This window comes from Lutzomyia longipalpis, chromosome 2 (genome assembly GCF_024334085.1).
Source record: "Lutzomyia longipalpis isolate SR_M1_2022 chromosome 2, ASM2433408v1".
Lineage (NCBI taxonomy): Eukaryota > Metazoa > Arthropoda > Insecta > Diptera > Psychodidae > Lutzomyia > Lutzomyia longipalpis.
Window position 1 is genome coordinate 37,888,251 of NC_074708.1, and position 27,339 is coordinate 37,915,589.

At 35.6% G+C, this 27,339-nt stretch overlaps 6 protein-coding genes across 9 annotated transcripts in view; 2 read left to right on the forward strand and 4 right to left on the reverse strand.

Annotated features, from left to right (window-relative positions):
• LOC129791462 (potassium voltage-gated channel protein Shaw) overlaps positions 1–11,482 on the forward strand; it is a 60,246-nt gene extending 48,764 nt beyond the window's left edge. For 3 of the 4 annotated variants that reach the window (XM_055829654.1, XM_055829655.1, XM_055829656.1), the window contains exon 10: positions 6,446–11,482. In XM_055829654.1, coding sequence (XP_055685629.1) covers positions 6,446–6,609 — 164 coding nt within the window. In that variant the 3' untranslated portion in view covers positions 6,610–11,482. The remainder of the gene's footprint in view (positions 1–6,445) is intronic. The other variant, XR_008750702.1, reaches the window with a different exon arrangement.
• On the reverse strand, positions 10,256–19,027 carry LOC129791461 (uncharacterized). Its single transcript, XM_055829653.1, has 6 exons — positions 18,545–19,027; positions 18,307–18,330; positions 16,908–17,057; positions 13,825–14,100; positions 12,841–13,606; positions 10,256–11,799 (listed from the first exon to the last, which is right to left on the reverse strand). The coding sequence occupies exons 1-6, from the start codon at positions 18,723–18,725 to the stop codon at positions 11,508–11,510; spliced, it is 1,689 nt and encodes a 562-aa protein (XP_055685628.1). The 5' UTR covers positions 18,726–19,027; the 3' UTR covers positions 10,256–11,507.
• Positions 19,028–19,582: 555 nt separating this feature from the next.
• Positions 19,583–21,077, reverse strand: LOC129791464 (uncharacterized). The gene is made up of 3 exons (XM_055829659.1): positions 20,825–21,077; positions 20,435–20,749; positions 19,583–19,955 (listed from the first exon to the last, which is right to left on the reverse strand). Exons 1-3 carry the CDS (start codon positions 20,834–20,836, stop codon positions 19,629–19,631), a joined length of 654 nt encoding a protein of 217 aa, XP_055685634.1. The 5' UTR covers positions 20,837–21,077; the 3' UTR covers positions 19,583–19,628.
• A 933-nt stretch (positions 21,078–22,010) lies between these two features.
• LOC129791463 (N-acetylglucosamine-6-phosphate deacetylase) lies at positions 22,011–23,548 on the reverse strand. Its single transcript, XM_055829658.1, has one exon. It carries the CDS (start codon positions 23,272–23,274, stop codon positions 22,057–22,059), a length of 1,218 nt encoding a protein of 405 aa, XP_055685633.1. The 5' UTR covers positions 23,275–23,548; the 3' UTR covers positions 22,011–22,056.
• A 132-nt stretch (positions 23,549–23,680) lies between these two features.
• Positions 23,681–24,608, forward strand: LOC129791440 (uncharacterized). Its single transcript, XM_055829617.1, has 3 exons — positions 23,681–23,834; positions 23,931–24,113; positions 24,178–24,608. The coding sequence occupies exons 1-3, from the start codon at positions 23,765–23,767 to the stop codon at positions 24,390–24,392; spliced, it is 468 nt and encodes a 155-aa protein (XP_055685592.1). The 5' UTR covers positions 23,681–23,764; the 3' UTR covers positions 24,393–24,608.
• A 12-nt stretch (positions 24,609–24,620) lies between these two features.
• LOC129791279 (uncharacterized) lies at positions 24,621–25,106 on the reverse strand. The gene has a single exon (XM_055829351.1). It carries the CDS (start codon positions 25,104–25,106, stop codon positions 24,621–24,623), a length of 486 nt encoding a protein of 161 aa, XP_055685326.1.
• Between the last annotated feature and the right edge of the window lie 2,233 nt (positions 25,107–27,339).

Consider the following 27,339-nt stretch of genomic DNA (forward strand, 5'->3'; position numbering starts at 1 on the left):
GGTGGAGAAGGATGGGAAATTATAGGCTATGCTGAAAGGAAGAAAAAAACTCACAAAATGTATGAGCTTTGTGATGGGATAACCGACGCTTAATCCGTATATTGACACAATGATGTATTTTATGTATTTATTGAGCAATTTGTGCCTCCACTTGAAGTATTTTAATCAATTCATCATGAACGGTCCTCCAGGATGGAGATGACGATACATCGATCAAAGCTGTTGGGGTATATGGGGTTCGGGATGGACACGCACATAAAAGATTGTGCAAGGTGAAAAATCACCCTCTGTGGGAGAGCTTTGTTGAGAGGATCCATTTCCGCATTGCGGTACATTGTGGCTGCTGTGGGGGTTGAACGGGGGGAGGTTTTCTGCTTCGGAGGGTTTGGGGTGAGACGTCACGGTGGGTGATACTCACCCGAAAGTGGTAGCACATGTGCTGCAATACATCCTAAATTTAACTTTAAGGCCTTCAGACCTACAACCCCTCTCGTAACATATAAATAAATATGAGCGCTTGTTTCGACACACTCCAGACCGCCTGATAATATTGGAAGAAAGGAGCACCTCCTCCCGCACCCACTGAACCCCCTGTTCACAGAAACAAGCCAGATGCTGTCAGTATTGAACGGATAAGGAACTCCTCGCACCTACGGCAACTGCCGCAGCACTACCAGCCGTGGGGCTTTATTGGAAATCGTGATTGATGAATTGTTCTCGCTTAATAAACATCCCCGTAGCCACTAGTGGGCACATATATTTCAATAATATCACCACAGGAATTTTATATCACACCAGCCTAGGCCACATATTATGTGTCCCAAGCATTCTCCTCTGTTCCAATGAAAATACCCCATTGGATGGTAATTAAAAATGTGCTTTTATTACGGTATAAAAATATTTATTTTATTGGTTCAATTGAGAATTTTTCATTTAATTAAATTAACGTCTGTATTTACCAGGAGAAAGCATTGCTCATTGTAAAGTGAAATACATATGTATTATATAGGAACAATATGCTCCTCTCCATAGTATGCAAATATGTTCTGTTTTCATTTCATAACAATCCTATTAACGAGGTTTCATAATAAATGCATCTAATCGACGTGAATATTGCGAATTTAATTGTTATTATCATGTGTGGATAATGTGCACTTCCAATTGTATTCAAATTAACTATAAATTTCTAAAACATTTATTTTAAATTTTAATTTATATAATTCACAATATGCAACTAAGAGCTCTTTAAAGCTCATACTTTACGTAAAGTACCTACTAATGGCTAATTTAATGCAGAAATTCTCAATATTTAAAGCTTCCTCATTATTTCGAGAATTTCGAAGGAATGAATTTAATTAGTTGAAGATATTACCAAAATACCTTAATGTTTTGTTGTACAGTTATATATAATACAATGTGTATATAGCAATCCTCAAAGGCCCTCCTACAGATACTTTGAAGTTTCTTCCTGAAAATTCATCGAGTATATTCCCTTTTGGGGAATGAGCACAATTACATTTTGAAATGAGTTCAGAATCGGGTCGTAAAGATAATTCAACTTAATGCTCTGGGCGGTATTCTAAATAGGGAAATAAATTGAAATAAAAGTTATTGACTCAATACATACATATATGAATTTTATCCTTTTTGCAGACGACGCAATTACCCGTAATTCAAATCGATTGAATGGAACGAAAAACGACGGTTCTCGGGATTAGGTACCAAGAGTTTAATAGCACTGTTATAGATTTTCTACCCCTACCCGCCTAATCATTTTCCCCTGCCATCCCCTTTTTCTTTTCTCTCTCTCTCCTTGTATTATACAAAATAATATATAGAAAACATTGAATATTATATATACAAATAACTTCAACATTTTCCCCTAAAATGTTTAACACACAATAAACTTATATACAAAAAAGGCGAAGGCTAAAGTGGAACTTTTTTCTGTTTAGATACATCTAATTTTGGCACATTAACTGAATTACTCATCCGCATTTGTGAGGGGTTGCACGTAAATACTGTGGGAGTGATGGGGTGGTATCACCGATGGGAAATGCCTTTTAGTAGTATCACGCATAAATTTGCCACCTTCCAGTTCTCTCTATATAAACATATAATAATAACAATTAGCTCTCATTTCACCCCACTTCACAAATTTTTTTGCTTCATCCATCTTATTTAACTTTTACTCTCAATTTTTCCTCATTCTCGCGAGAAAAAAAACATTTCGCGATTATCTCCTTTAATGCTTCATCCCCTTCATGGTAACCCCGTGTTAACGCACACACGAGAATCACACGCAGCAAATTAATATTTCAGTGTTTGTAGTACACCATAATTTTTCACTTAACCTGAATCCCGGACCAACCCCAAATAAAATCACATGCTGTGAGAAAAAGCTTCAAACGGAGAGCTTTTTAGGCACAGCAAAATTTTTTTCTTCCTTGGGAAATGGGCACGTAAAACATGTTTAATCTTCATTTAATCCGTCAGCAATTTTTTAACTCAACGGCTTCGTGTGAAGCTCACAATGTTAATTAATTTTCTGCGGTTTAACCCCCCCCCCCCCCCCCCCCCGAAAAAACACCCCCAACTCCATAAATCAATATTTTTCTTTCGTCCGCAAAAGGGTTAAATCGTGTTACGCAAAACAAAACACGGTAAAAACCCACAAAAACCAAGCAAAGGTGCCAAATGTGGAATACCCAACAGATGAGACTTAGCACGTTTGGGGGATTTTACCTTTCTTTCCATACTTAAGTTGTGATTTTTCCTCTGCAAATACGGGCATTAGAAGGGGCTGGAAAGTGATCTGTGTGATTGTACGTTGATAATATGGGAGAGCGGGGCTTGAAAAGTTTAGGAAAAGTTCAAAATATCATATTTTCTAACCAGATAGTGCAAGGCAGAAATTTTCCTTTATAAATTATCTATAAACTTTGCATTATCTTATTGGAAAATTAGATAAAAACTTTTCTCAAACTCCATTTTGGGCTTTTCTCTCCTATCTTTTTTATAGAAGAAAATTGAGGAAATTTTTTTTAAATTTTAGTATTCAAACCTAGTCTTTTAACGGTTTTTCCCATTTCATTTCCAATCTACTTCTTTATTGCTTTCAATGAACTTAAATAAATGAAAATTTTATATTTATCTCATTTAGAGTTGTCCCAACATGCATTCAAATAAATCAATTTGTCCAATATTTATTGATTCTGACCACAATGCAGTAATAGATAAATGAAAACATTTTCAATCTGCATTTTAACCATCATCGCGTACGATATATGTGTCATTATTAGGGGTTGCAGTGCTAGAGGGAGAAAGGAAGATATTGATGGTAGAGGGATGGAAACATTATTGAGTACTGCATTGAAGTATATAATTTCCATGGGAATATCATGATTCATGGACCGTGATGTGCAAATTGGATGTTATTTCTGGTGAATGCTACAAATTTATTTATGAATCCTCATTTCCGACACTCTACATAACGTCCTCCCCTGAAAATCAAGTGAGTGAATAAGGCACTAAATGGGTAAATTGGGCAGAAAACGACATATTAAAGTGTTTAGCGTGCTGAAAAATAATCCATTTAGCACTCTGTCAAAATCTCGCGCCAGGGATCAGTCACAAAAACTCGCGGATTTTTTTTGTGTTCGTCTTCCATGACAGGATCATTGTTCTGCGGGAAGTACCATTGAAAATTCGAGAGAGATTTACACAAGCATCCTGATTCATCACATCCATCTTCATCCGATATTCTACGTCTGCTACGTGCTATGTACATGTGCTTTTGTGTGTAAGCTATTGACAAATGCATGGTGATTGGCAATTGGTAAGGAGAGGAGAAAATTAAATTGATACAGATTTTCCTTTCTCTTTAATACCACCAAAATCCAATTTTACACAACATATGGCAATTCAACATGGTCAACAGTTTATCTTTTGTACGGGAGCTCTCTTTGCAATTGATGCAATTGGAAGTGATCAACTCCCTATTCAATCTCATACCTCATCCACCCCCACACACCCGTATTACATATTTGGTTTGATATTCTATCCACTTCACGTGGAAAATTGGCTACATGCTACGACCATGAGGATTCTATATTACAAATCAATCGCACACGAATGAAACTTTGAGGTGGATATGCGTGGATGTGAAGGAAAATGGGGAACGGAGGATCCCTGACGACGAGAGAAAAAAATCATATCAACCCCAAATCTCCATGTCGTCCTAAGAATAAATATCCATCCAATCTTTCAATTCTTCCATCCGCTTCTGTGACTGATCCTCTCGTGGCTTTTTCCATAATTCTCAGATTTTCAACTATACGAACCATTTTCGTCCACCCCAAACGTCTCTGCCCTTCCCAACGTCTACCCTTACACTTCTACCACAAGACACAGATAGTGACTCATCTGTCCAAATCCTCAACAAGTTGCACATGGCTTCCCATCCGCACAAGGAAAGTTCCGGCCGAAATTGTCAATGGGTTCCTTCCTATATGTATGGGGGATAAAATTGAGCAAAATATATTCCAAGCACAGAACGCGCAGCTATAGTACATTTGTGTGTGTCGAAAACGATTTGGAATCATTGGACAAATCGATATAATCCTCTTTCGAAGCAACTTACCCACCCACACCCCCTTTGCACGTCTCAACATTAAACTATAGTAATCCCATCATCATTTTCGGACGTCAGTTTTCGTTTCTGATTCCTATTTGGCATCATACCCATAGCCTTTCATCTGCACATCGTCTCTTCACTTATACCCACCATATCACTCCTCCCCTATCTTACCCGGTCAATTCACCCTCTATAGCAAACATCCATCATTCACCATCTCTATGTAATTTTTCATCCCATCCCCATTTGAATTTGGCAAGAAATTCTCTTTAAGCAAAAAAGCACTCTTCTATAAGCATTTATATTATGTATGTACGTAGAGTTGTGCATGAAAGCTCGTAATTGGAAGTTGAAATGCATGAAATTAATTAGCTGAAACTTTTAGAGAACACTAAACTTTTATATAGAATTTACACGTTAGAGTCCCTAACAGGATATTCATGTGAGCAACAATTCAGAGCTTCAAGTTTTTGTGCTTCAAGATGAGCTTCACAGCAGGGAAGCTTTTTGAGCTTTATGCCAAAAAGAGAGAACAGAAAATTCTTTGAAAATTGAAATGTGAAAGCATATCATATTTCAATTTACATAAAAGCTAATAAAATGGAATTACTTCTATAATCATAAATTACATAAAGGTAGAACCTTGAAGTAATTGCTTTTTATTTTTGAGTTTTCTTTATTTCTTTCTTTGGGAATATTAAAGAAAAGACGTCATTAACATTCAAATCGATTGAATTTCATTCAAGATTTTATTAAATTCTTTTTTCTCTCAGCATTTTTCAAGATTTTCTAAAATGTCTGACTTCAAAATTGTCCCGAAAGCTCAGTTTCAAACTGAAATTCTTGAAATTTTACACAAGAAGCTCTAATTTTTTTTAAAAACGAAGTCTTTTCGACTTTTATGAACATAAATACTTTTTAAGACATTTTCATGCACTGAAAGTCAACAAAGAAAATTTTCTGTACCATTACAACTGAAAAATCTGGGTTAATTTGAAAAAAAAAATCATAAATAAATAAAATTATTTGTAAAAATTAGAAAAGTTAAAAAAAGAAAACATAAATTGAATTTTTTTCCCAATAAAAATAATTTTTAAAGAGAATTCGTAAAATATTGAAAAAAAAGAAAATTTAAATTTTTCAAGCAAAATAAAAATAATATTTATCACCTCTATGCAAAATACACACATTTGAAAAAGTCAAAATCAAAGTTTTCCACTTGAAAAGCTTCCTAAATTGCTTTCATAGGAAGCTACGTATATATATTTTTTTCTTTGAAATATACAAAAATCCACATTTATTTGCAGCTCTGAATTTTTATTCATTTTTTTCTGCAATGCTAGTTTTTGTCACTACAAATTTGATATCTATCCAAATTCCATTTTTCAACACGAAGCATAAATTTTAAACCCAAAAAAAACTACTGTTGAACGGCCGTTTTTTATGTTAAACCCAAAACTTTCAGTGTGTACATAAAACTATGCAATTCGAGGGGATTTTTCAGGAGTGATGATATTTTTTCTGCATTATTGGATTACTCATAGTTTTTAGAATTAAAAAAAAGGGTTTTGATGTCACAGAAATATTCCTGAAAAGTACCTTCGAATTTATTTGGATGTATATTTTTTATATGTATTATTGTGCCACTGCTCAGATGTAGATGAAAAAAAAAGACCAAAAGTATTTTGCGAGTGGTGGCACTTGAGTTTCTCTTGAGATAGCAATTTTAGAATGTTCTCTCTCTCTGTATGGGGTGGAGTTTTGAATTTCAGAGGGAGATTAATGAAAATTTCTCAATTGTTTGCATAGGACCAATTGGGGCGTCAATTGTGGCCATCAGCCCACGACACGTACTCGATCTCAATCCGGGACTTGTGATGGGGAAGCCGCTGTTTGAGTCCAAGGGGCCACCAATAACGGCAAAGGAGCCATCTACCAACAATACCACGGCCAGCGAGAAGACTTTCCTGTAATTTTGCACCATATCATCCCACATAAAAGCTGCGGCGTACACCAATATATATGTAACATATATTCCTCGTGAACCAATCTCTTATTTATTGATTCCCACCCATGGGTTTTTACTACGTTTCTGACTGAACGATATCAAATATCCTTCGTTTGTATACACAAAAACACACACATACATATACATTTCATCCACATATTGGCACAAAATATATCACAAATATAACTCAAAAAAATTTCTATAAAAAAAAAACGATTGAAGGGAGCACATTACATATAGCAGAAAGTGTGTAATATAAAATGTACATATGAGCTAGACATAAATTTATTGAATTTAGAGTGACATTGATTCTTTCTAAATTTTGCATTTATCACAAATGAGAGAAAAATTACAAATCAAGACATTTATCTAATTATATATAAATTCGGAGATGAAAGATATTTATATATAGAGTATAAACAAAGAAAAAAATCAAATAAAATTTTATGGCAATATCTGCAGGACAAACACAAGCTTTCACTCTATCATTAACAAAATTTTACTTTTAACAATTAAATATTCTCCTCGTACCCATGACCCTCCCAGACTACATAGAACAGAGTGAACAAAATGGATTCAAAATGACAAAGAAGGACAATTATTTCATCAAGAAAAAAGTAAAAGCAAAAAGCCAAATCATTGCGACATTTTCAATGACAAAATTTAATTTATTATACTACTTTGCTCTCCAAAAAAATTTCCCCCCAAGGACGTCTGACATATATGAATGGCTATATAGTTGAAAGCTTTTACAGGAGGAGCTTTTGCAGTTTTCCAGCATTATACCGCACAAATTTTCTCTGTTCAAACAGAATTTGCACTCGAGAACGAGAGGGAATTCAATAAATTTCATGAATGAAAATTTCTCCAACCACAGAGCTCTTGCACAAATAAGCGCATATAAGGGTTATTCCATTATAAATTATATTTATTCACAAAGTCTTACATTAATAATGAATTTATCCATATACCCTCCGCATTGAGCTTTCACATTTTGGGGTGAAAGTGCATTTTACATGACTTTTAGTTTGTTGCTGTGAGAAATGAATTTCTCTAATACCTAAGGTACCCCTCTATGGGTAGGTAGTTAGCTACCATTATGATATATTCAGAGCTTTTTGTGAGCTTTGCGTAAAATTATTATTTTAACTTGGAACACTTCATATTCCAAGGATTTGAGACTTCTTACGAAAATTCAAGAATTATTAAACTTTCAGGTTGTCAAACCTTTTGTAGTTAATTTACAAAAGAAAAGTCTTACAGGAAAAATTCATGAGAAAAATATTGAAAAGTTTAGGTTTCTTGTTGAATTATTTCTGTAAAAAAATAAACAGAGACAAAGAAAGCTCAAAAAAGCGTCGAAAGCTCTAGATAAGAAAGGATTAGTTTGCACTGATCCACATCCTTGAATGACGCTTACGGAAGGATGTAGCGTTCTACATATCCTCTCTATCAATCGTCGTTAATTCTACTAAACCAAGAACAAGAATATTTAAATTTCGTAGACACTAAAAATTTTTAAATTCCTCTTATTTCAAGGGAAAAATTATCGTTAAATAAACTTATAAAAGCTTTTCTTGCTTTCCCGTCTTAAAGACTTTCGGTTCGGTATAAAGGATGCTGAGCTCTCTCTCTCTCTCTATTGGAGAACGAATCAAAGCTAAACGAATAATACACAAGACACCTCATTTAATACTCCTTGATGTTCTCTCTGGGGAACTCTTGGAAAATTCCCACGACAATCAGTGTTATGAAAATTTATTAAGATAAATAAGTGTATTATTTTCTTTAGCTGTCGAATGGCTCCTCCTCTATATATCCCAAGGAATGGTCATTAGTTAATTACATTTTCCAATTAGATGTCCCCGCAACGAGTGGCAAACCCTCATTGCCGTTTTTATTTATCTTCCACGAAAATGGAGGAAATTTCAAGAGAAGAAATTCCATTTTCCCGTGAAAAAGCAAAAGAACTGGAAACACAGATAATTTCCCCCGGTCTCGGTAGGAACATTTCAAATACCTGCATATTTTCTCTCACACCACTCGTTGAAGCCTTGAGGGTCTGGCTGAAGAGTCGCTGGGATGAAAGCATTTGTTGGAAAATTGTATGCCCTTCGAGGTTGCTCTTTCATGTTCTGGCAACGCAAAGATTTCTCAATGAAAAAGTGCGGCGGGAATATGGACCACCCACACTCAATCACATTCCATTGAGGTTTCTCTCGCAATGAGTCTTTTATGGGGGAATTTCGTGCAGCACCAAGTAAATTAAATCAATTCAGGATGTATCAATAGTCATGGTGGAATTTTTTCCACAGTTTTTAGTTCAAAGAGAAGAATTTTATTCATTTCCCCTCCTTGAAAGCATTGAGAGTCATTTGAAATATTCGTTTTGTGGCTTTTTTTTATCTTGAAATTCCTTTGAAGCGTTAAAACTGCACTGAAGTCATTAAAGTTTGTACAACATTGAGAATGAAAGCTCCCATTTTGTTCATTTCTTGCCATAATTTTTTTTTAATATTGTGAAATTCATTTTTGCCTCGCTCCTTATAAGTTAATTACCATGGTACGGCAAAGAATCTCCCAAGAGGTCATGGGAAGTTAACAGAGGAAGAATTATTGTGTACATATTTCATTTTCTGATTTTTCCGGGGGTTTGTTCCATATTTTCCCTCCCAAAATGGATTTATGGAAAGTTCTCTAATTGATTTTGTATTGATCTCAAATAATATTCTACAATTTGTTTTATATTAAATTTTACTTTAATAAACAAATTTTCTGTTAAACTAACAATCATATCATCTGTCAATATAAATTAAAATCATCAAAAATTCAAAACCAATCACTGACTATTGCATAAATCAATCAGCAAATCATGTTTATTAATTGAAAATAGTCCATCAGGCATTATGTGTAATGATTTATCAAGCTCTATTGTGTAAATAATTACTAAAAAAAATCATTTTTAAAAACACCTCTAGTCATTTATAGGATATTATAAACAAATTAGGTAAAAATGTAGCGAATAAATGGTTTCAAAACCAAGAATTTTATAATTAAAACTAACTAAGGATTGAGGGGTATAATTTTAAGCAAAAAAAAAACTGCACAATAAATTATCAAATTTTTCTGTCCTTAACTGCTCAAATTTCTCGCAAATTCTCATATTTTTATCAAATCAATTTTCATATCATTATATGCGCATTTTATTGGAAACTCAATTTTCTCCAAAATTTCCTCAGGCTTTGGGCCATTGTAGATGTCGAATAAAAAATAAAGAAGATTTTTCTCTTTAGCGGAAGTTCGAAAGAAATTTGCATTCTATAAACTTAAGTTTTTTTTCTCTTTTTTTTCTGTGAACTATATTTATAAAGTTCCTTCTATGTGCAGAGAAATTTCCCATTTCGTTCTTTCTTTTTTTTTCCTGCTAATTCTGAAAATGCCCCAAACTCACAACTTTGTGTGCAACATCCGGACCAAAAAAAAAGTTAATAAACATAACATGGAAACGTTGAGAGAAAATAAAAAAAAACTGCAAATTATATCCTGAAATTTTCTCCTTCTACTCTGAAATGTTATAGTGGATAAAAAAAGGAATAAAAAGAAATTATAAATACAATAAGATTTTTTTTATTACACTCAAAGTGGCAACACAATTTCCATTTTATGTGTGTCTATAGCTATTTGATAACAAGAAATATATATACCAAAAATAAATAAATATATATTTGTAATTAAAGTAAAAAGAAAAGAACAACTTAAAGTTAAACTAAAGAGATATAGAAGGTACATTGTAAGACTACGGATAATATTATTTTCTAAATTTTGTTCACGTTTGTAAACTCTATCGTTAAGGTGATTGAAAAATCGTGAAAAAAAGAGAAACAAAACAAGCATTTAATGTGATAAAACGTAGTTAAAATGCCGAACAAGGTGTCAGTAAAAAGGGTGACAGAAAAAGGGTGTAATAGAGAAATTGAAAATAAAATATCACTCAAGAGAGAATGAAAATAAAAACCAAATGGGGGTCAAATGTAAAGTAAAAAATGTAGGACAAAATAATGCGGGGAACCTAAAACACAAATCGGCCATCAGAGATATTAATTTAAATACTAAATTCAAAGAAAATACAATTTATCTTAAATAAATGAAAAAAAAACTATCATAAACATAATAATAAATATTTAGAGAAAAAAAAATTGATAAAATTTATAAATGTAATAGCTTTCCTCACACATCCAAACACAAATATACATTTTCAAATTAACTAATATTATGAATAAAAAAATGAATCTCATTCACACCATTGCGACACATAAATATTTATCATTTTCACACATTTCTTTCTTTATTAAAATAAAAAAAATTATCATGTGAAAAGAATAAATAAAACATAAAGCTATTAAATCAAATAAACCTGACAATTTAGGATGGGAAAAAATAACATAATATTATTGTAAAAAAAAATGAAAAACTTCTACCAATCATACACTGTGTGCAATACACATCGCATAAAAAATTCTTTCCTTACATTCAGAAACCTTTACCCATTTCTTTTTTTCGAGGAAGAATCACGAAAAGTATATATCATTCAACTTATGCAGGATAAGGACATGCAAAAGAGAAAAGAGAAACATTTTGAGACTTTATACAATTGAGCGCAAGAGTCCCGTGGACAAAAGGACTGTATCACAGTAAAAAAAATTATGCAAAGGACAAAAGAAAATCAACCATTGTTTCCATTTAAGATGAATTACGCGAAATCTAAGAGAGATTATTTAACAAAAAAAGAGTGACAGAAATTAAAGTTATACAATAAATTTCAAGATTGTTAAGAAAAAGGGTGAGTTTTCTTTTATCTTTTACTCAGAGACATGGCATTTGTGTCCATCGAAGACAGGCGCCAATGTTCTCCTCGGGACTCCCCTTATTAACTCCCTCACCAAAATGAAATCCAATCCCGAAAGGTGTCACAGACGTCTCCACGCGGCAGGGTGTTTGTCCCGGAGGACATAGGCTGTTGCCACAGTGAACAGGTCGGCACATTGATACATCACTGGCACCAATGAAGTCCTCCACGATGCACGGGAGGGTCATTCTGTCTGAGCAAAAGGGGAAGAATTGACGGCCATTGCGATCATCAAGACTGCGCCATCCCCTACAGAAAAATAAATTTAACAGAAAGAATTAAATTCGAAGCTAAAAATGAAGCTTTTCTCTTAATCTTTAAAGCCTTTGAAAGAGCTTTGAATAATTTATTTAGTTAATTAATTAATTGAAATTAAAATCCATAACTTCCTCTTATTTAGAAATTTTAAAAATTTTATTTAATTGATTATCTCATTAAATCACGCATAAAAGCATCACCCTCATCCCCCTGTAACCCTTTCACATCTGATTTAATACAAAATATTAATTAAATCAAAATCTATTAAATAAATATGACGTATAATAGTGATCAATTTTAATTTATTCGGGATTTTGTGATAAAATTAATTCAATTAAAATCATATTTAAAAAAAAACTTTAGCAAATCATTCCAAAAACATTCCAAAAATCTCTTCAAAGCAAATTTTCACATAAAAATGATCAAAAAAATCCCGTTTTTGAGCGCAAAAGCTTAAGTATAATACTTATCACGCCCTAGAGAAAACAGCGAGCTTTGACTTTGGCGACCATTCACCCATATGAATTTTCCATGCCATAGAAAATCCATTTCCTACCGTAACCGTTGTGCTCTTTCACCGTGGTTTGATACCTGATATAAATTCGTGAAAACATATATGTGTGTATCTTGGCAAAAACCAAAGGATTCTCCCACTCTTTATTGCTTCAACCGAGTCCTCAAACGGGGGCAGATTCAATTGGAGGAAAAACAAAATCCCCACGAAATCCTATTAACGATAGAAGAGTTGCTACAAAATGGTACCCACCACCATATGAGTGAGATTGAACACGGGAAAAGGCTTTAGTTGAGGAATTTAGTGAGATTTTCCCTTTTGCAAACATATTGTACCTACAATATATATCTGAAAAACTATATAGCACTGAAAGGAAATCTCTGAAAATTAAATTTTCTTGCGCGTTCCATTTTTCAAGAAACTAAACACTAATTGCTGTGCTGTGACAGTTCTTTAGATTTCTTTTTGTCAAAGGAGCGTTAAAATTAAAATGGAGCAAAGGGGTGTAGTGAACTCACCTAAAGGAAAAGAGTGATGAGAGTGAACTGAAAAATCCTCCACCACCAGATCCTTCTGCTTCATCAGCTGCATCATCTACTATTTCATCATTCTCAACAACGTCTGATGGATCACTCCCAGCTTCGGGGGGTGCTGCAGCTGCATCATCAGCTGAAACTCCATCTCCTGCAGCCTCACCAGGTGCATCAGCCTGTGCAACACCATTGGTGGCATCTGCTGCACCATTGGGTGCTGTTTCAGCGGCAACAGGATCGGAAAGGACACCCCCACTGCCCGGTGGGGCGCTATTGACTGTCCCAATGGGAACTCCACCCGATGATCCTAGTCCTCCTGCACCACCACCAGCAGGAAATCCACCAGCACCTGCACCTGGTGCTCCGGGAAATCCTCCATATCCCGGATAGCCACCGTAGTACATCTGTCGTTGCCCTATTCGGAATGAGTAGGGATTGCAGGGCTCATAGGCGATGGAGCACATCCCAGTTTCCTGCCGGATGCACGCCCGATAGTTCTGATTAGCCAAATGCCGCCCATTTTCGGCATAATTGAACGTCTGGATTAAGCCTTCATTGCCTGTGAAGTACTGCAGGCAACCCGTTGGGGCTTTTTGACTGAAAGGAATCTGCGATACGCGGATTTCCCAGAGGCGTGAGAGGAATGAAGTGTCTGTGAAATTCATCAGAACCTCCACGAATCTCGGTTCTGGTGGTGCTTCAGGATTCTGTCGCCCTCCAGGCTTCGCTAATGTTTCCACATTGTAGTAAACTAAAATTAAAATTTTATTTTATTAAATAATTTAATTTTTAAAAATAATAATATTAAGGACAGAATTATAAAAGAAAGAAGACAACCCGGATATATTCTATCTTCTGGAGTAATTTATCTTCTAACCAGCATAAAAGACAGACAACCATCCACAAATCTTATGCAGTCATGAGGAGACATAAAATTAAAGCCATGACATTATGATTAGAATAACTCACTGTGTTGTCCACTATTCTGGCCACAAATCTTGAAGTCACTCTGACTTGAGACACTCCCAGTGAGGCTGAAGAGGTCCCCTTCGCAAATCCCCGTCCAGCGATTTGGCTGTCCCAGCTGGAAGTGGATAAAGTCAAATCTCAGCTGACTGATGTCCTCGTCAATCATCTTTATCTTCAGCTTGCAACTTTTCACATCACGCGCCAAAGATGCTGGGAAACTTGGTGAAACAATGTAGGTGATGTTGTTGAAGACTTCCTGATCGCATGTGGCGATAACTAAAAAAAGAAATTCCCCAAAAAAAATTTTTATGTTAATAGTGTTGGTAGAACTTTCTCTTCTTTTACTTATCAAGCAGCAGTGTGTGTAAAGTTCTGATGTGATAAGGAAGAAAGAATGACAAATTCTTTTCTTCGAGATAGAAGAAAAAACTTGAACATGATTTTCCCTCGTTAAGAATTTTCCAAACGATTTTCTTTTGGTACAAAGAAATTGCATAAAACATCGGGAAGGAGCTCAATAGAGGAGGCGGGGTTGAAATTGGCAACCAATATGTGTGCAAATAATGGCATGTAAGACGAGAATCTTTGGTTTTTCCATTAAATAGAGAAATGTGGTGCAAGGAAATGCGAACTGCAGTGAATTCTTTTATTTTCTCCTATTGGTTTGGTTTAAATTACACCATCGCATTTACTACATATTGATTGCTTTTTCTTGTTTCTATAAAGTTTTCCCAACTTTTCCTCACACCACGACATTTACTTTAAATCAAGGAGATAATATTTTCTTAACATAAAATTACATTTAATATAAATATATAGATTATATAGAGAGAATTCCCTGCAATTTCTCATCTTTTATTCCCGCATCTCCTTCATTGCTGCCTTGACTGCAGAGCACAATAATTCCGCATAAGACAAAGAAAGTTCCTCTGTGAGAAAAAAAAGAACTTCTCGTAATTTTCTTCACTTCCAATTGCGGAAATTCTTAAGTAAAAGTTAAAGAGCTCAAATTAAAATCTTTATGAGCTTCTTGCATTTATCGTTCCATTTCCTCACTACTGGAACACGTAATTAACCCAAATCGCAGCAAAGATCAATTAATTTACTTCAACCATTCCCATCTTCGGCATATTGAGTGAAGACAGCTTTTTTTATGCTGCACAGAAAACTTGTGAGGGCAAAAGTTATGATTATTTCACACAAACTTTCAGGGTCACACTCTCCAGTTTAATTAAATTCAAAAGTTGTGCGGTAGTTTTGCCGAATTAATATACTTTATGCATAAAATTTTTAGTATTTTAGTGTGTATAAATTCTCGAACATTAAGGATATCATTTAGGTCTTTTTGGCATCGTTAATTAACCCAAATTATCACTAAATGTTCACAGCTTTTAATGACATCACGTATGGTCATCGTAGGTATTTTCTTGGAATATTTTATCAATAGCCCATGAGAAATAACTTTCTTGACGATTAAGATCTCATTAATGTGTTATTCTGAACATGATTTATGATTTTCAATTCCTGATTGTATCGTAAAGGCGTGCAAGATTATTTTTAAGGCTACGTTCCTTGTAAAAGGATGATGGGCAAACTGTTGCTTAATCGTTTTGTCTGATAAAGAAAAAAATATTTATTAGAAACATCTTAATACGAAAAACTAACGATTAGCCCATCTAGACAGTTCTTTATCTATTTTAACTTATTTTAAATCAAAGTTACAGCTTTTTTTTTAAATTAAAAGTAATTAATAATCATTTTTTAATTCAATTAAATTAATTTTTAATTATTTCTGTATCTTTTTTTTATCAATTAGTTTGTACAGTTTGATATTAATATAAATGAATATTGATGCATGAATAATAAGGTGGTATTGCAATTAAAATAATTAAATTTGTGATATGATGTAGCTCAAAAACGACCTTTTACATTTAATTATTTGATGCACTCTTATACGTGGCAGACCGAATATTTCAATTTGAATAAATTCATTTAGTTGAAAAAGAAAGAGAAGGAAATCTTTTTATTATATTTAAATTTTGAATTAAAATAATTTTAAAGGGTCGAATAGACCATCCTCCTCTATATGATACCTATATACATATCAAACATGACAAAATATTCGAAAAGCCGATTAAATAATTTTTAGCTTATTTATGACGTTTGCAAATATGGGAAAATGCTGTAATTTATGATTCATTACCTATAAATTATTAATGGAAAATTGCAATAAATATGCATCTACGAAAAAAAAAATATTATTCATTGATAGCTGTGAGCTTTTCCAATATTATGTATCTATCTCTAAAACTTTTTCATACTATTTACAAAATTTCCCCAAGAAAATCATTCAGGAAAATAAAGCTTTTCAGATTCATTTTGTCATTTTTGAAAGTTTTCCTTATGGTGGATATTTTGTTTATAAGACGCAACTTAAGGTAAATAACAAAGCTTGTTTTTTTATCTTGGTGTAAGAGGAAAGAAAATACCATTTTGGTGGATAAACTTGAGTCATAACTTTTTACGAAAATTTACTAACTCCATTTTCGAGATAATTGGAGTGTTTTAAACTTTCGGGGTGTATAAAGAGTTGAGTTGGGGAGAAAATGCCAGTTGTAAAAGGAACTCTTTTTTAGTGTTTACATAAACAACAAAGGTACGGAACACCGAAAAGGTGATAAAGTTTTGGCTGAAAAATGTGTTAGGTAGTCCAATATCGTAAAAAAAAACCAGGTTTGATAAGAAAAGCTCATTATATGTAGCATACTTCTTTTACTTTCTGTTCCTTCAACACCAAAAGCACATTTATAACTCTCTCAATCATTTGGACAAATGGCACGGTTTTTCATTGAGGGAAAAAGAACTTCGATTTTACTTTTTTTTTTCTCAGCTACAATATATGAGTTTTCGGTGGCTGCTGAGGAGGCATTTAGGCAGATGTGAAGAGAGCAGATAAAACTTTCAGTAAGAATAGATAAAAGTTTTTTTTCGTCTTCTCCTTTTGTATGCCAAGCGGCAAGTTTGAGAAGAAGTATTTGAAAGTGTTCGGGGGGAAAAATGCCGAAAGAATATAGACAACTTACAGACACAGCAGACTCCAAAGCCCAGAGCACATTCTCCGTTGGACGTCCCACCTTGGAGGCGGCACTCGTAGACATTGAGGCAGATTCCAGAGCGACGACCGTCTCCAGAGAGGCACTCATCGTTGACTGGAGGTGAGAGGAAACCGAGAACTGGAAAAAGTGAAAGATTTTTCTGAGGCTACTGAATGGCATATTTGAGACCTACATATACACACAAAGATACTTTTTTTCCCACCGGAGCCATGCGATAAATCAATGAATGAATGAAAATCGAATTTATTCAGGTAGAAGATGATATTTGAAGCTGCGAGTATTTTTATTTATTTTTTTATGCTTTTATGAGTACCTTCCGAATGCCTACAATTGCAGTGATGCGATGATGATGATGATGATGTAAGCTTTTTTATAGATACATGATGATTTAGTTTAAATTAAGTAGAGGATGATGGTTTAAAGCGAACTATTCTTTTATTTGAATTAATTGTGATAAAAAAAATCAATTAAACATTCAGTTTGACGATTTTTTAAAAAAAAAGTCCGTTTTAGGCCACCGTCTTCTAATTAATTAATTTTTTTAGGTGTTTCATTTTAAATATACATTCTTTAACAAATTTTCCTCTGAAAAAACTTAACGGCAAGATTAAGAAGAAAATTGATACAAAGTGGCTTAAAATAAAACTTAGAATCTCAATAAGAAGCTAAGATAGACGTTTTAGTGAGTATTTTGAGGTGTATTAACAAAATATTTCAAAATAGAAGATTAAGGAACTTATATCAATGAAGAACAAAAATTTTTCAATAAATAAAATTCTATGTCTTTTTAGGAAAAACTGCAGAAATACCTAAACATATTTTTCTTTATAAAAATACACAAAATTATTTTATTTTAATTTAATTTGAATTATTAGGTTTGAAATTTTAATTTTTTTAAAAATTTCAATTACAAAATGTTATAAAATATCAATTTTTGAAAGCTTTTTAAGATACAAAAAAATTAAGAAAATAACGAAAAGAAATCCCTTTTCTCTCTATTTTTTAAATTTATTTTGTGGATTAAACCACACTTTAATATAAATCTTATAACAAAGCTAGATTCCTCCACTGTTCCTCTAAAGAATGCATCTTCTTATTAAATTAGAATTAAGTCAATTAGAAAATTTATTGTTAACCAAAGCTAAGTTTAATTTCTAATGAAAACAAAATCAAATTCTGTTTTTATGTCTTATGCTATTTTAAATGATGTTTCGATAAGCAAATTCCTATTTTAAGATTAATGTTTTTTCATTGAGGCCAAATTGTGAAAGTTTTTTTTTATTTTATTTTTTGAATCATTTATTTTACAGCTGTTGAAGCTGTTAAAAATAAATAAATTTCAGTTTGATCTAAAAAAATTCTTTACCTGTAAATTGTCTCCAAAAAGCAGCTGCGTGGGAGACAAAAGATATAAAAAAATAATTTGGATTAAATTTAAATTTCACCTGTGAGAATCATCTGATTTCTCACACACACACAACATAAAGGTCGTCGGATGCTGTAACTCCAATTACTTATTATATTATATTATGCTGTGAATAAGAGCTTCGGGCGGAATTACGTAGTTTGCCCGAGATTACGTGCAAGTCGGAAGTATGCCTCACCTTTCGACGTGCGTCCAATTGATTTTGTCACATTGCTGGAGAATCTCTCAGCACCTTCACTGTGGACGCTATTGCTCGTGGAATCGCCCCAAATATCAATGTCCACCATATTTGGGGGTGGTGCTCCTGAATGGACCAAGAGGCAGGAAATCACGAAAATAATCTTCTGCGTGCTGGACATCCTTGGGCAGTCATTCACTTCTTAACTGCAACACCCATAAATGGCAAAGAGAAAGACAGAGCGAGAGAGGAAGAAAGCTACCGCTGATGGGTACAACACATAGTTTATTGTGTGTCACGCAATCACCCAATTGTATGCGGGTGGAGAACGTAACAAGAGCACGTTGGTGATAATTGATAAATCACGACGTTCTAATCGCGCGACCACCTTGAGGTGCGAGACGGAGGTGAAAGCGGAAGCACTTGTTGTAAATGAAGTGCAACAAGAGATGTTAACTGGTCGACTGACGACAAACAACTGCTGATCGTTGGTGATCATCGGAAATGATGCCGCATCCCAAAATGTAGGTCAATCATCTCGCACTGAGTCACCTTGGCCTTCATGCAACGGCCGCAAAGAAATTCAAAACGCTCCCAAGACTTCTTTATCGATTTCGCCGCTTGTCTGCATAATAAATATGTACATTTCTATGCTCTGAGGGATTTTGAATTTTTAACTGAAAATTTCTCTGGTAGACAAATTATTTAATTAAAAAAATGAATTTTTAAAAATTCGTGACAATATTTCAACGTTTTTCCTTTTTACTTGAAAGCTCATCTGTGGATTTTGCAACATAAAATTTGATTAAAATGCAAACTCTTTGCTTGCTGGAAGGGGAATTTCATGGATTGATGAAATTTTGATCCTTCAAGGAGGCAAATAATTATTTTCACCGGGCTTTCGATCCCTTCTGAACAATTTTCAACACACACAAAATCACCGAAAGCTCTGAAAGCTCTAATATTTGATTTTTCTGTTTTAATAGCCAAAAGAAGTGCAAGAAATGCACTCAATAGAGCAAAAATTAAAACAAATTCTTTGACGATATCATTTATTGTGCCATTTCAAATGCCAATCATCCCTCTACTGCGTGCACTGGCACGTAGACGCCACCGTGACGATCTTCACGCGCCACATGGACCGCAGAGAATCTGGGACCATGGATGATGTGCGTGCGTCGTCGTCAAATTGCTGATCCTTCAGGGAATCTCCATTCGTTCTGTGGGTCAGGACGTGCACCTTGAACGGAACTTCGCGGCATCGCGAACCGCGCCAGCACTTTCGCGATGTATCCTCGCGATTTAAGCAAACGGCACTCATGATGTACCGCGGGAAGTTGTTGTAACCCAAGTCCAGCGGTTCGTAATTTGCTTGGCAGGCACACGAGGGTAAGTAGTGGGATTTGAATTCCTGCCGGAGAAATCATCAAGGGGTGAGTTCTGGATGTTCTCTGTGGCTGAAGGATAAAATAAAAACAAATTCCGGGCGGAAAGAATTTCGAAAAGAAAACCAATCAGGCATAGAAAATAAAAGCCAATATGAAGCTGCAAAAGCTTCAAAAACCTTAAAAATTGATTAATTGGATTTTTTTGCAGTTGCGAAAGGTTCTAAAATATAAAATAAGAATTCTTCGCTTCACGCAAACCATCAAGTTTCTTAAGAAATTTTTTTTTGTAATAAACATTTAAATAGAATTTTAATAAAAATGATTTAAGGAAAATTTAGAAACAGAAGCTTTTTTTCAGCTTTTTTTCACCTTTGAAAAAACTCAATTAATTGAGAAAAAAATAATAACAAGTGGCGGAAATTAATCAACCATTAAATAAATCTGTTCATTAAAGATTCTTATTTAAAAAACTAAATTAATTTAATTTGAATAAATTACTCACAGTCTCTGAATAGTCTTTCCTTTTCTCCAATTCTGTCCCAGAATTCCTTCCGGATATCAATGAAAGAAAGTCAAGATGATTCCTCTGTGGTTCCACTGGATAACTATCATCTACCACACCCTCAGCAGCACCACTACTCTCCACTTGTTGATGCTTCCTGATAAATTCCTCAATGCATGCTGTATCCCTGGCATCACACTGAAATCCCAAATTGGCTCTCAATGGTGCATAATTGTACTCATCCTCAGCACTTCCTTGCAAACGCGCATTGAGGGCACTGCACACGAAAGCAGCAACAGCAAGAATGCTCAGAAACTAGAATTTTGTGGAGTCAACAAAATACCTTCAGCAACACCATCTCGGTACACAAACACCACGCAATGGTCTTACCAGGGATCCCATCTTGCAGAAACTGCGACGATTCTGTGAAGGATCTCACTTTATATACACAACAGCACGCAACCACCACATAATGCATCTCACAGCTGTGGACATTTTCCTTTAACGGAACAAAAGAAGCTGTCGAGGGTTGTTTACCATCATGCAACATACATATTGGATCTTATTTCTGCGAAAACATCCATTAATTAGGCATAGCTGATGGGGCTACCTCAAGGGGCTAATTATTGCGGAATTAGTGATTTATTTCTCTTGGAAAATTTAAGGTCGTAATGAATTCAATGAGCTTTTAGAATAAAGATTTTAAAGTTACCCTCATAGGCTTTCCAAGAGAGAAAGGTTTTTCAAAGTCGGATAGACGGTTCGTATTAAAAAGCTAAATTCAAATGAATCGCATTATCTAAGCCAAAATCATTTAACCGATTTTTATAAATCTATTATCGACACTCGACAGAATTTATGAATGCAGCTTTCAGAAAAGAAAACAATTTATCAAAATCGGACAATCGGTTTGTATAGTTTATTTTACAGAGGCAAATTCATTCAAAACTGTTGCAAAAATTACGAATTCCATTCAACTGCATGCCAAAACCGAACCGCTTATCCGATTTTGATAAATCTGATATCGATGGAAAGCTGATTAGTGTAGCTTTCAGAAAAAAGAAAATCTATCAAAATTGGCCAAAGAATTTCTATATCTTCGGTTCTGTTAAAACTTTTGCTGTCCTCTTTTTACGTACTTTGAAAGTGATTTAAAAAAAAGACAATAGTGACGTCACTTTATTAGTTTTTTTGATAAATCCCAACCGATTTCATCAAATGGAGAAAAATTAATCTGTTTAGAGATTTTTGAATCCTTTTTGGTCTTTCCAACAACAAAATTACGCCTGTCCCGATTGTCTCGGAAGATTTATCATAGCTCATATAGAAATGAATAAACTCCTTTTATCATTTTTGTCCTCGACAGACTTAAGGAAACATTTAAACATTCAATTTGAAATTAATCGAATAAAATGAAATTAGAACATTTTTATGTGAAATAACTTGCCCCTTTATTCCACAATATCAATGATACACGCCCTCACCTTTAATCTTTAATGTACCATAATCTGTTCTTCTTAAACATATCACCTACGCCCGGATGGACAAAAGGAGTCACAAAGAAAAGAAGTTTCTCTAAAAATAAAATCATTTTTTTTATTGAGTATCCTGGAGAGAGAACATCATGATTCAGTGACGATGGGGGCCACCTTTTCCGGATTCCGGTAAACGCATTCCCCTGAAATCCACGTTGAACACACTCCCAGCTTGTCGTCCAGCAGGACAAAGTCTGCATCTGCTCCAAAGTCCAAGGTACCCTTCTTGCCAGCAATTCCGAGGCATTTTGCCGGTGCTAGGGAGGCTGCTTCCAGAGCAAACACCGTGTCACATCCTGCTGACTCCAGGAAGATCCTCACGCATTCATCCATGGGTGCAATGCTGCCACAGAGAGTCTTCGTCCCGGCCACATAGGCTCTCCCACCGGAAACATCCACAGACATCTGGCCAATGTGATGAGTACCTTCGGAGAGTCCCATTGCGGAGATGGCATCCGTGACGAGGATTAGCCCTTCGGGATGAACTCTGTAGGCTATTCGCAGAGCTGCAGGATGCGTGTGAATCCCATCGGCAATGATTCCGTAGTAGATTGTCTTCCCGGGTGGGATTCTATTGGACGCCAAGAGACCCACAATCCCAGGATCTCTATGGTGGAATGGTAGCATTGCATTGAAGAGATGCGTTATGAGAGTTGCTCCATGCTGGCACGCGAGCTCGCCTTCCTTGAGATTTGCCATTGTGTGTCCTAGGGAGACGGTAATTCCTCTCCTTGTTAGCTCCTCAATCACTTCCTTGGCATTTTCCTTCTCTGGCGCAATGGTGACAATTGATACATTCTGCAAATCCCCATAAACTTCCAGCAGAGAATCAAATCCACGTGAAAATTCCCGGATACACCCCTCGGGATGAGCTCCCTTCTTGCTGGGATTGATGAAGGGACCCTCAAGATGTACCCCGAGGATTGTAGCTCCTTCTGCACTTCCTGCTCTTCGTGGGATTTTGGGTAAAACTTGCGTGTACGTGGCAATTGGGGAGGTTACGAGGGTTGGGCAGAAAGACGTTACTCCGTGCGAGAGCAACCCTCTGGCCACTTTGGACACCCCCTCCTGAACACTGTTGACATCGTGAGAGAAATCCACGCCGTACCCACCGTTTATCTGCAGGTCAATGAACCCAGGAGCAATAAGAGCACCGTGGCAATCAATTTGGACATCACTGTGTCGTTGTTCGTCAAAGAATACCCCCATTGGGTCAATGATCTTCCCCCCGCGGACCCAGAGATCCTCCCTGACGATTAAGTGATTCCGGACGAGCCGGCAGTTGCGGAATTGAATTAATTTCATTGCTCAATCACTTCCGGGGGTGGTTTTATCACAAAAACAAGACTGATAACAGCACCGCGGATTTATCATAGAGATGTTCTCCGTTCGTCACAAAAAAAAAACAAACTATCCCACTCCAGAAAGCACCAGCAACTAATCCCATAAATAGTTCAGTTCACAGACCATTGTGTCCTCAATTATTGAGCCATAGACAGTGTGATAAGCCGCTGATAAACCACAATTGATAAGGCAAACTTTGACATGCTTTTGTTGTTGTTATTGCATTTTCAATAGTTTCAACATCTCACCACTGCGAGTTGTTGGCTACTGTGGCGCTGTTGGTTGAGAAAGAAATGAGACAGAGATATATTTCACATGCCATTTCATCTCGATTCTCTCACTCGCACGTACACTAGTGTTTTCTCACTCATCTGTTTTGCTGTCAAAATTGTGTTTAATTTTCTGCTTTGATCGAAATTATTTCCCTTTTTAATCCCAATTTAATCCCTTCATGATGCTTTCTGTGAAGCAAAACATCATCCTTGGAAGTATCCTGGTAGTTTTTCTTGCTGCGACATTCAGTAAGTGCGGGGAAATTGTTTTTTCTGTGAGAAAAAGCATTGTTTGGGTTTTTTGGGAGTGGCTCCTGACACTAGTTTCTTCCAAATTTTCCTCAGGTACGGCTATTCGGTGCTATCAGTGTTCCTCACAGACGGATAAGAAGGGTGTGGACAGCTGTGGAGCTTATGCTTGGTTCAACAAAACCCAGCACATTGCCATTGAGTGCAACAGCGATGAGTCACACATGCCTGGTTCCTTCTGCATGAAGATCGTTCAGCAGGGTCCACGTGGGTTTATCTGTAAGTATTTTTGGGGTTCTTTCTTGAGCGTATACAAGAGTTCAGTGGATTGATGGCTTTGTAGGGGATGGAAGGTGGCGTCAGGTAATCCGAAGATGTGCCTCTGTTGCTGACACCGGCGTTACGGGGGTGTGCAACTGGGGTGTCTATGAGAATGGGGTCTACTGGGAGGAGTGCTACTGCTCTGAGGATGCGTGCAACACCTCCCCAAGCATCAGCCTCTCAAAAAGTCTCATTCCCGCCTTCCTGGGCATTCTTTCCTACAGAATCTTCCTCTAAATATCAAAGTCTAACAGAGACAACTTACTGGAGGAGTCTCTCCAGGCTCCTCCTGTTAGTCTCGCATCACAAAAGTATTGAATCTCTCAATAATTGAAGATCATTCCGTCCAGGTAAACGAAAAAGAACATTCCGTCCGCAAAAATGTTCAAGTTCAAGTAGATTTAGGAATATTTTTTTAATTTTACGTAAATAAACTTTGTAAAATGTGAAAAATTCTTTTTTTCTTTAGTCTGTAAATGTAATTTTGCTGCTCAACTCACTAACATTCACGCTAGTTAGATCAAATTTCCCCCAAGATGGTTTGACTTCGGATGAATTTGCCATGTAGATGAGAATCCCAGTGTCGGGAAGTTCCTTGAAAGCCACAAAAGTCCTTTGATCCTTACTCCATTGCGTGACGTTTTGTGGAACATTTTTGGTGCTTCCTTCACAGCCATTTGTGGCATTTTCCTCCTCAAAGATTCGTGATTCCGAGATGACTTCCAAGAAATTGGCGAGGAATTTATTCCGATTGATCTTTACGGGAATATTGGGCTTCTGCAGGGTCAGACACTTGTCCAGGTATTTTTTGCAAATTTTCCTATCCATTGGCGAATTGAGCTTCATCATCAGTGAGAAAGCAATCGTGAAGTATTGCTGGAATTCTTCTTCGAGTATCTCCAGGACTTCCTCTTCCGGAACATCAAATTCCTCCGCTCCTCCTTCTGCCATTGATTTTACTTTATTAACAATTTATTTTTTAAATAAAAAAGAAGCTTCTGAGATTTAATTTCTATTCTAAAAGGAAGGAAAGGAATTCTAAAGGAACAAAAAAGCTTTCTTTTCTTCTCAGTGAAGATTAATGGTAAAGAAGAACTTTAGTGGTTTAGAGCTTTACTTCTCTCTCTCTCTCTCTCTCTCTCTCTCCTCAAAGTCCATGAAAAAGCTCCTCTTGCTTCCCCTTCAATAAATGTAAGCTTCTGCGCTCTTTTGCACAACCTGCGAGAACATCTCCGACACAATATCTCCCCTCAAATTCTCCCAGACTTTTTGTAAAATGTTCTCCGCCTTTCAGTTGGCGAGTTCAAGGATTCTGGTACTAGCTGTTGATTCTTTGCTGCGACAGGGAGGGATGCGTCGCAAAAAAAATGATATGAAGGATCTCCATAGTTTACTAAATGTCCCTCTCCACACCCCCCAAATGAAGAGCTTTTTTTCACAACTCCCCCCGTGGCTTTGTCAATTGCAGCCGAGGGAATAAAGTGTGGCCTGTTCTGCACCATATGGTGGGCTATTATTCCATGGAGTACCATTTGCGAGAAAGAAGAGAGGAATTGAACCGAGAGCCTGTTCTAGCAGGACAAATGTTCCTTTCAGCAACACATTCACCCTCTTTAGTTCTTGTTTTTCTTGTTCATTCTCCTGGCAAAACATAATGGATAGTTTCCCATAAATATGAGTACTGATAGCATCATAGAAAAACAAGAAATATATTAAATAAAATGATCCAAAAATATTTATCTTGAGTGATTTTGTGGAAAATCCTTTAAAAGGATCATCTCCATTCAATCCTGTAGGAAAGCTTCCTGCTCCACATTTCTCTCCCAGTTTATCCTCACACACTTTGGGCGGGAAAATCGACAAAATGGGGGGAAAGTTGGGAAAGTCCTCGTAGAGGGTTTGCAATAGAATCCAAGTAGATGAATGAATTATTTCATCCCCAATCTCGCACCTCTCTTATCCCTGCTGCGACATTTGATGGGGAATGAGGGACATATTGTGTGAGGCAAGCAATAATTTCAAGCTCATTTGACGCACAGTGGACGTGATTGAGACCCCAAAAAGACCGATTATTGCCTTCGATTTGTACTTTAGCTTGAATGCTGTTGCCAGCAATATTCCTCATACAATTAATCACTCTCATCCCCCATCCAGCCCCAGCAAACCCCCCGCAGTTTCCGTCTATCGATAGAAATAACATGACCGCACAAGCCCCAAAAGCTCTATACGCAATATGTTTCCAATAACTGATATGAAAACCACTAATGTACATATCTATGTTACATATGTAGGTAATTTGAATGTGGGTAAAAATTATGAATATTTCAGAAATTCCCTTTAAAATGTTTCAATTATGAATGAGGTAAAATTATGGGGTGGTATTGATGATTTTTTTTTATAAATTTATAAAATACTTTTATTTTAAATTATTCTTGTATTGAGGTTTCTCCTAGTTGTGACATAAAGTCGGAGAGAGATAAAAAACATAAATCTTATTAATTTACATTTTGTATTAAAAGTATTTTAATACAAAATTTGAGAATTATGCTAAATAAAAATTCTTTTAAGACTCTAAAAAATGTTTTTGAAATACTTATTTTGCTGTCTTCAAACTGAGAGCTTCAAAACTTTGCTTTCAAACTTTCATTTCCGTAAAAAAAAAGTCCATCAATACCACCCCTGAATGAATAAAATCATTAACCTTCAAGGACTTTCAAGGAGGGTGGATATGAACAATGCTAATGACCAAGTCTTTTATATGAAAAGTATTTCTTTTGCTCCCCTTTTTTTTCCTCATCTTTTGTCAAACAAAGCTCCAAAAAGCTCTAATTGAAATTTCAAAATATATATCTTTTTGAATTCCGCATCCCTTAGCTACCTACATAGAGTCCAATTCATTTATTGATTAGATGGCCAAGATTTTTCTTCTATGAGAGATTTAAATATAACACGCAGCGCAGTGATAAACTCATCCCCACAATGACACGCATATATATCGCACAACCACCCCCACTAATGGGTGAATGATAAGCAAAGCTTTGCAATTTCATGCGTACATAATACGGCTATAATTATCTTTGGGTGATTCTGGGCTTTCCCACTGAAAGATCCCTATCACGGAAAGATAAAAGGAATCTGTTGGATTTTTTAATCGGGAAAATTTTATATAAAAAGAAATATAGGT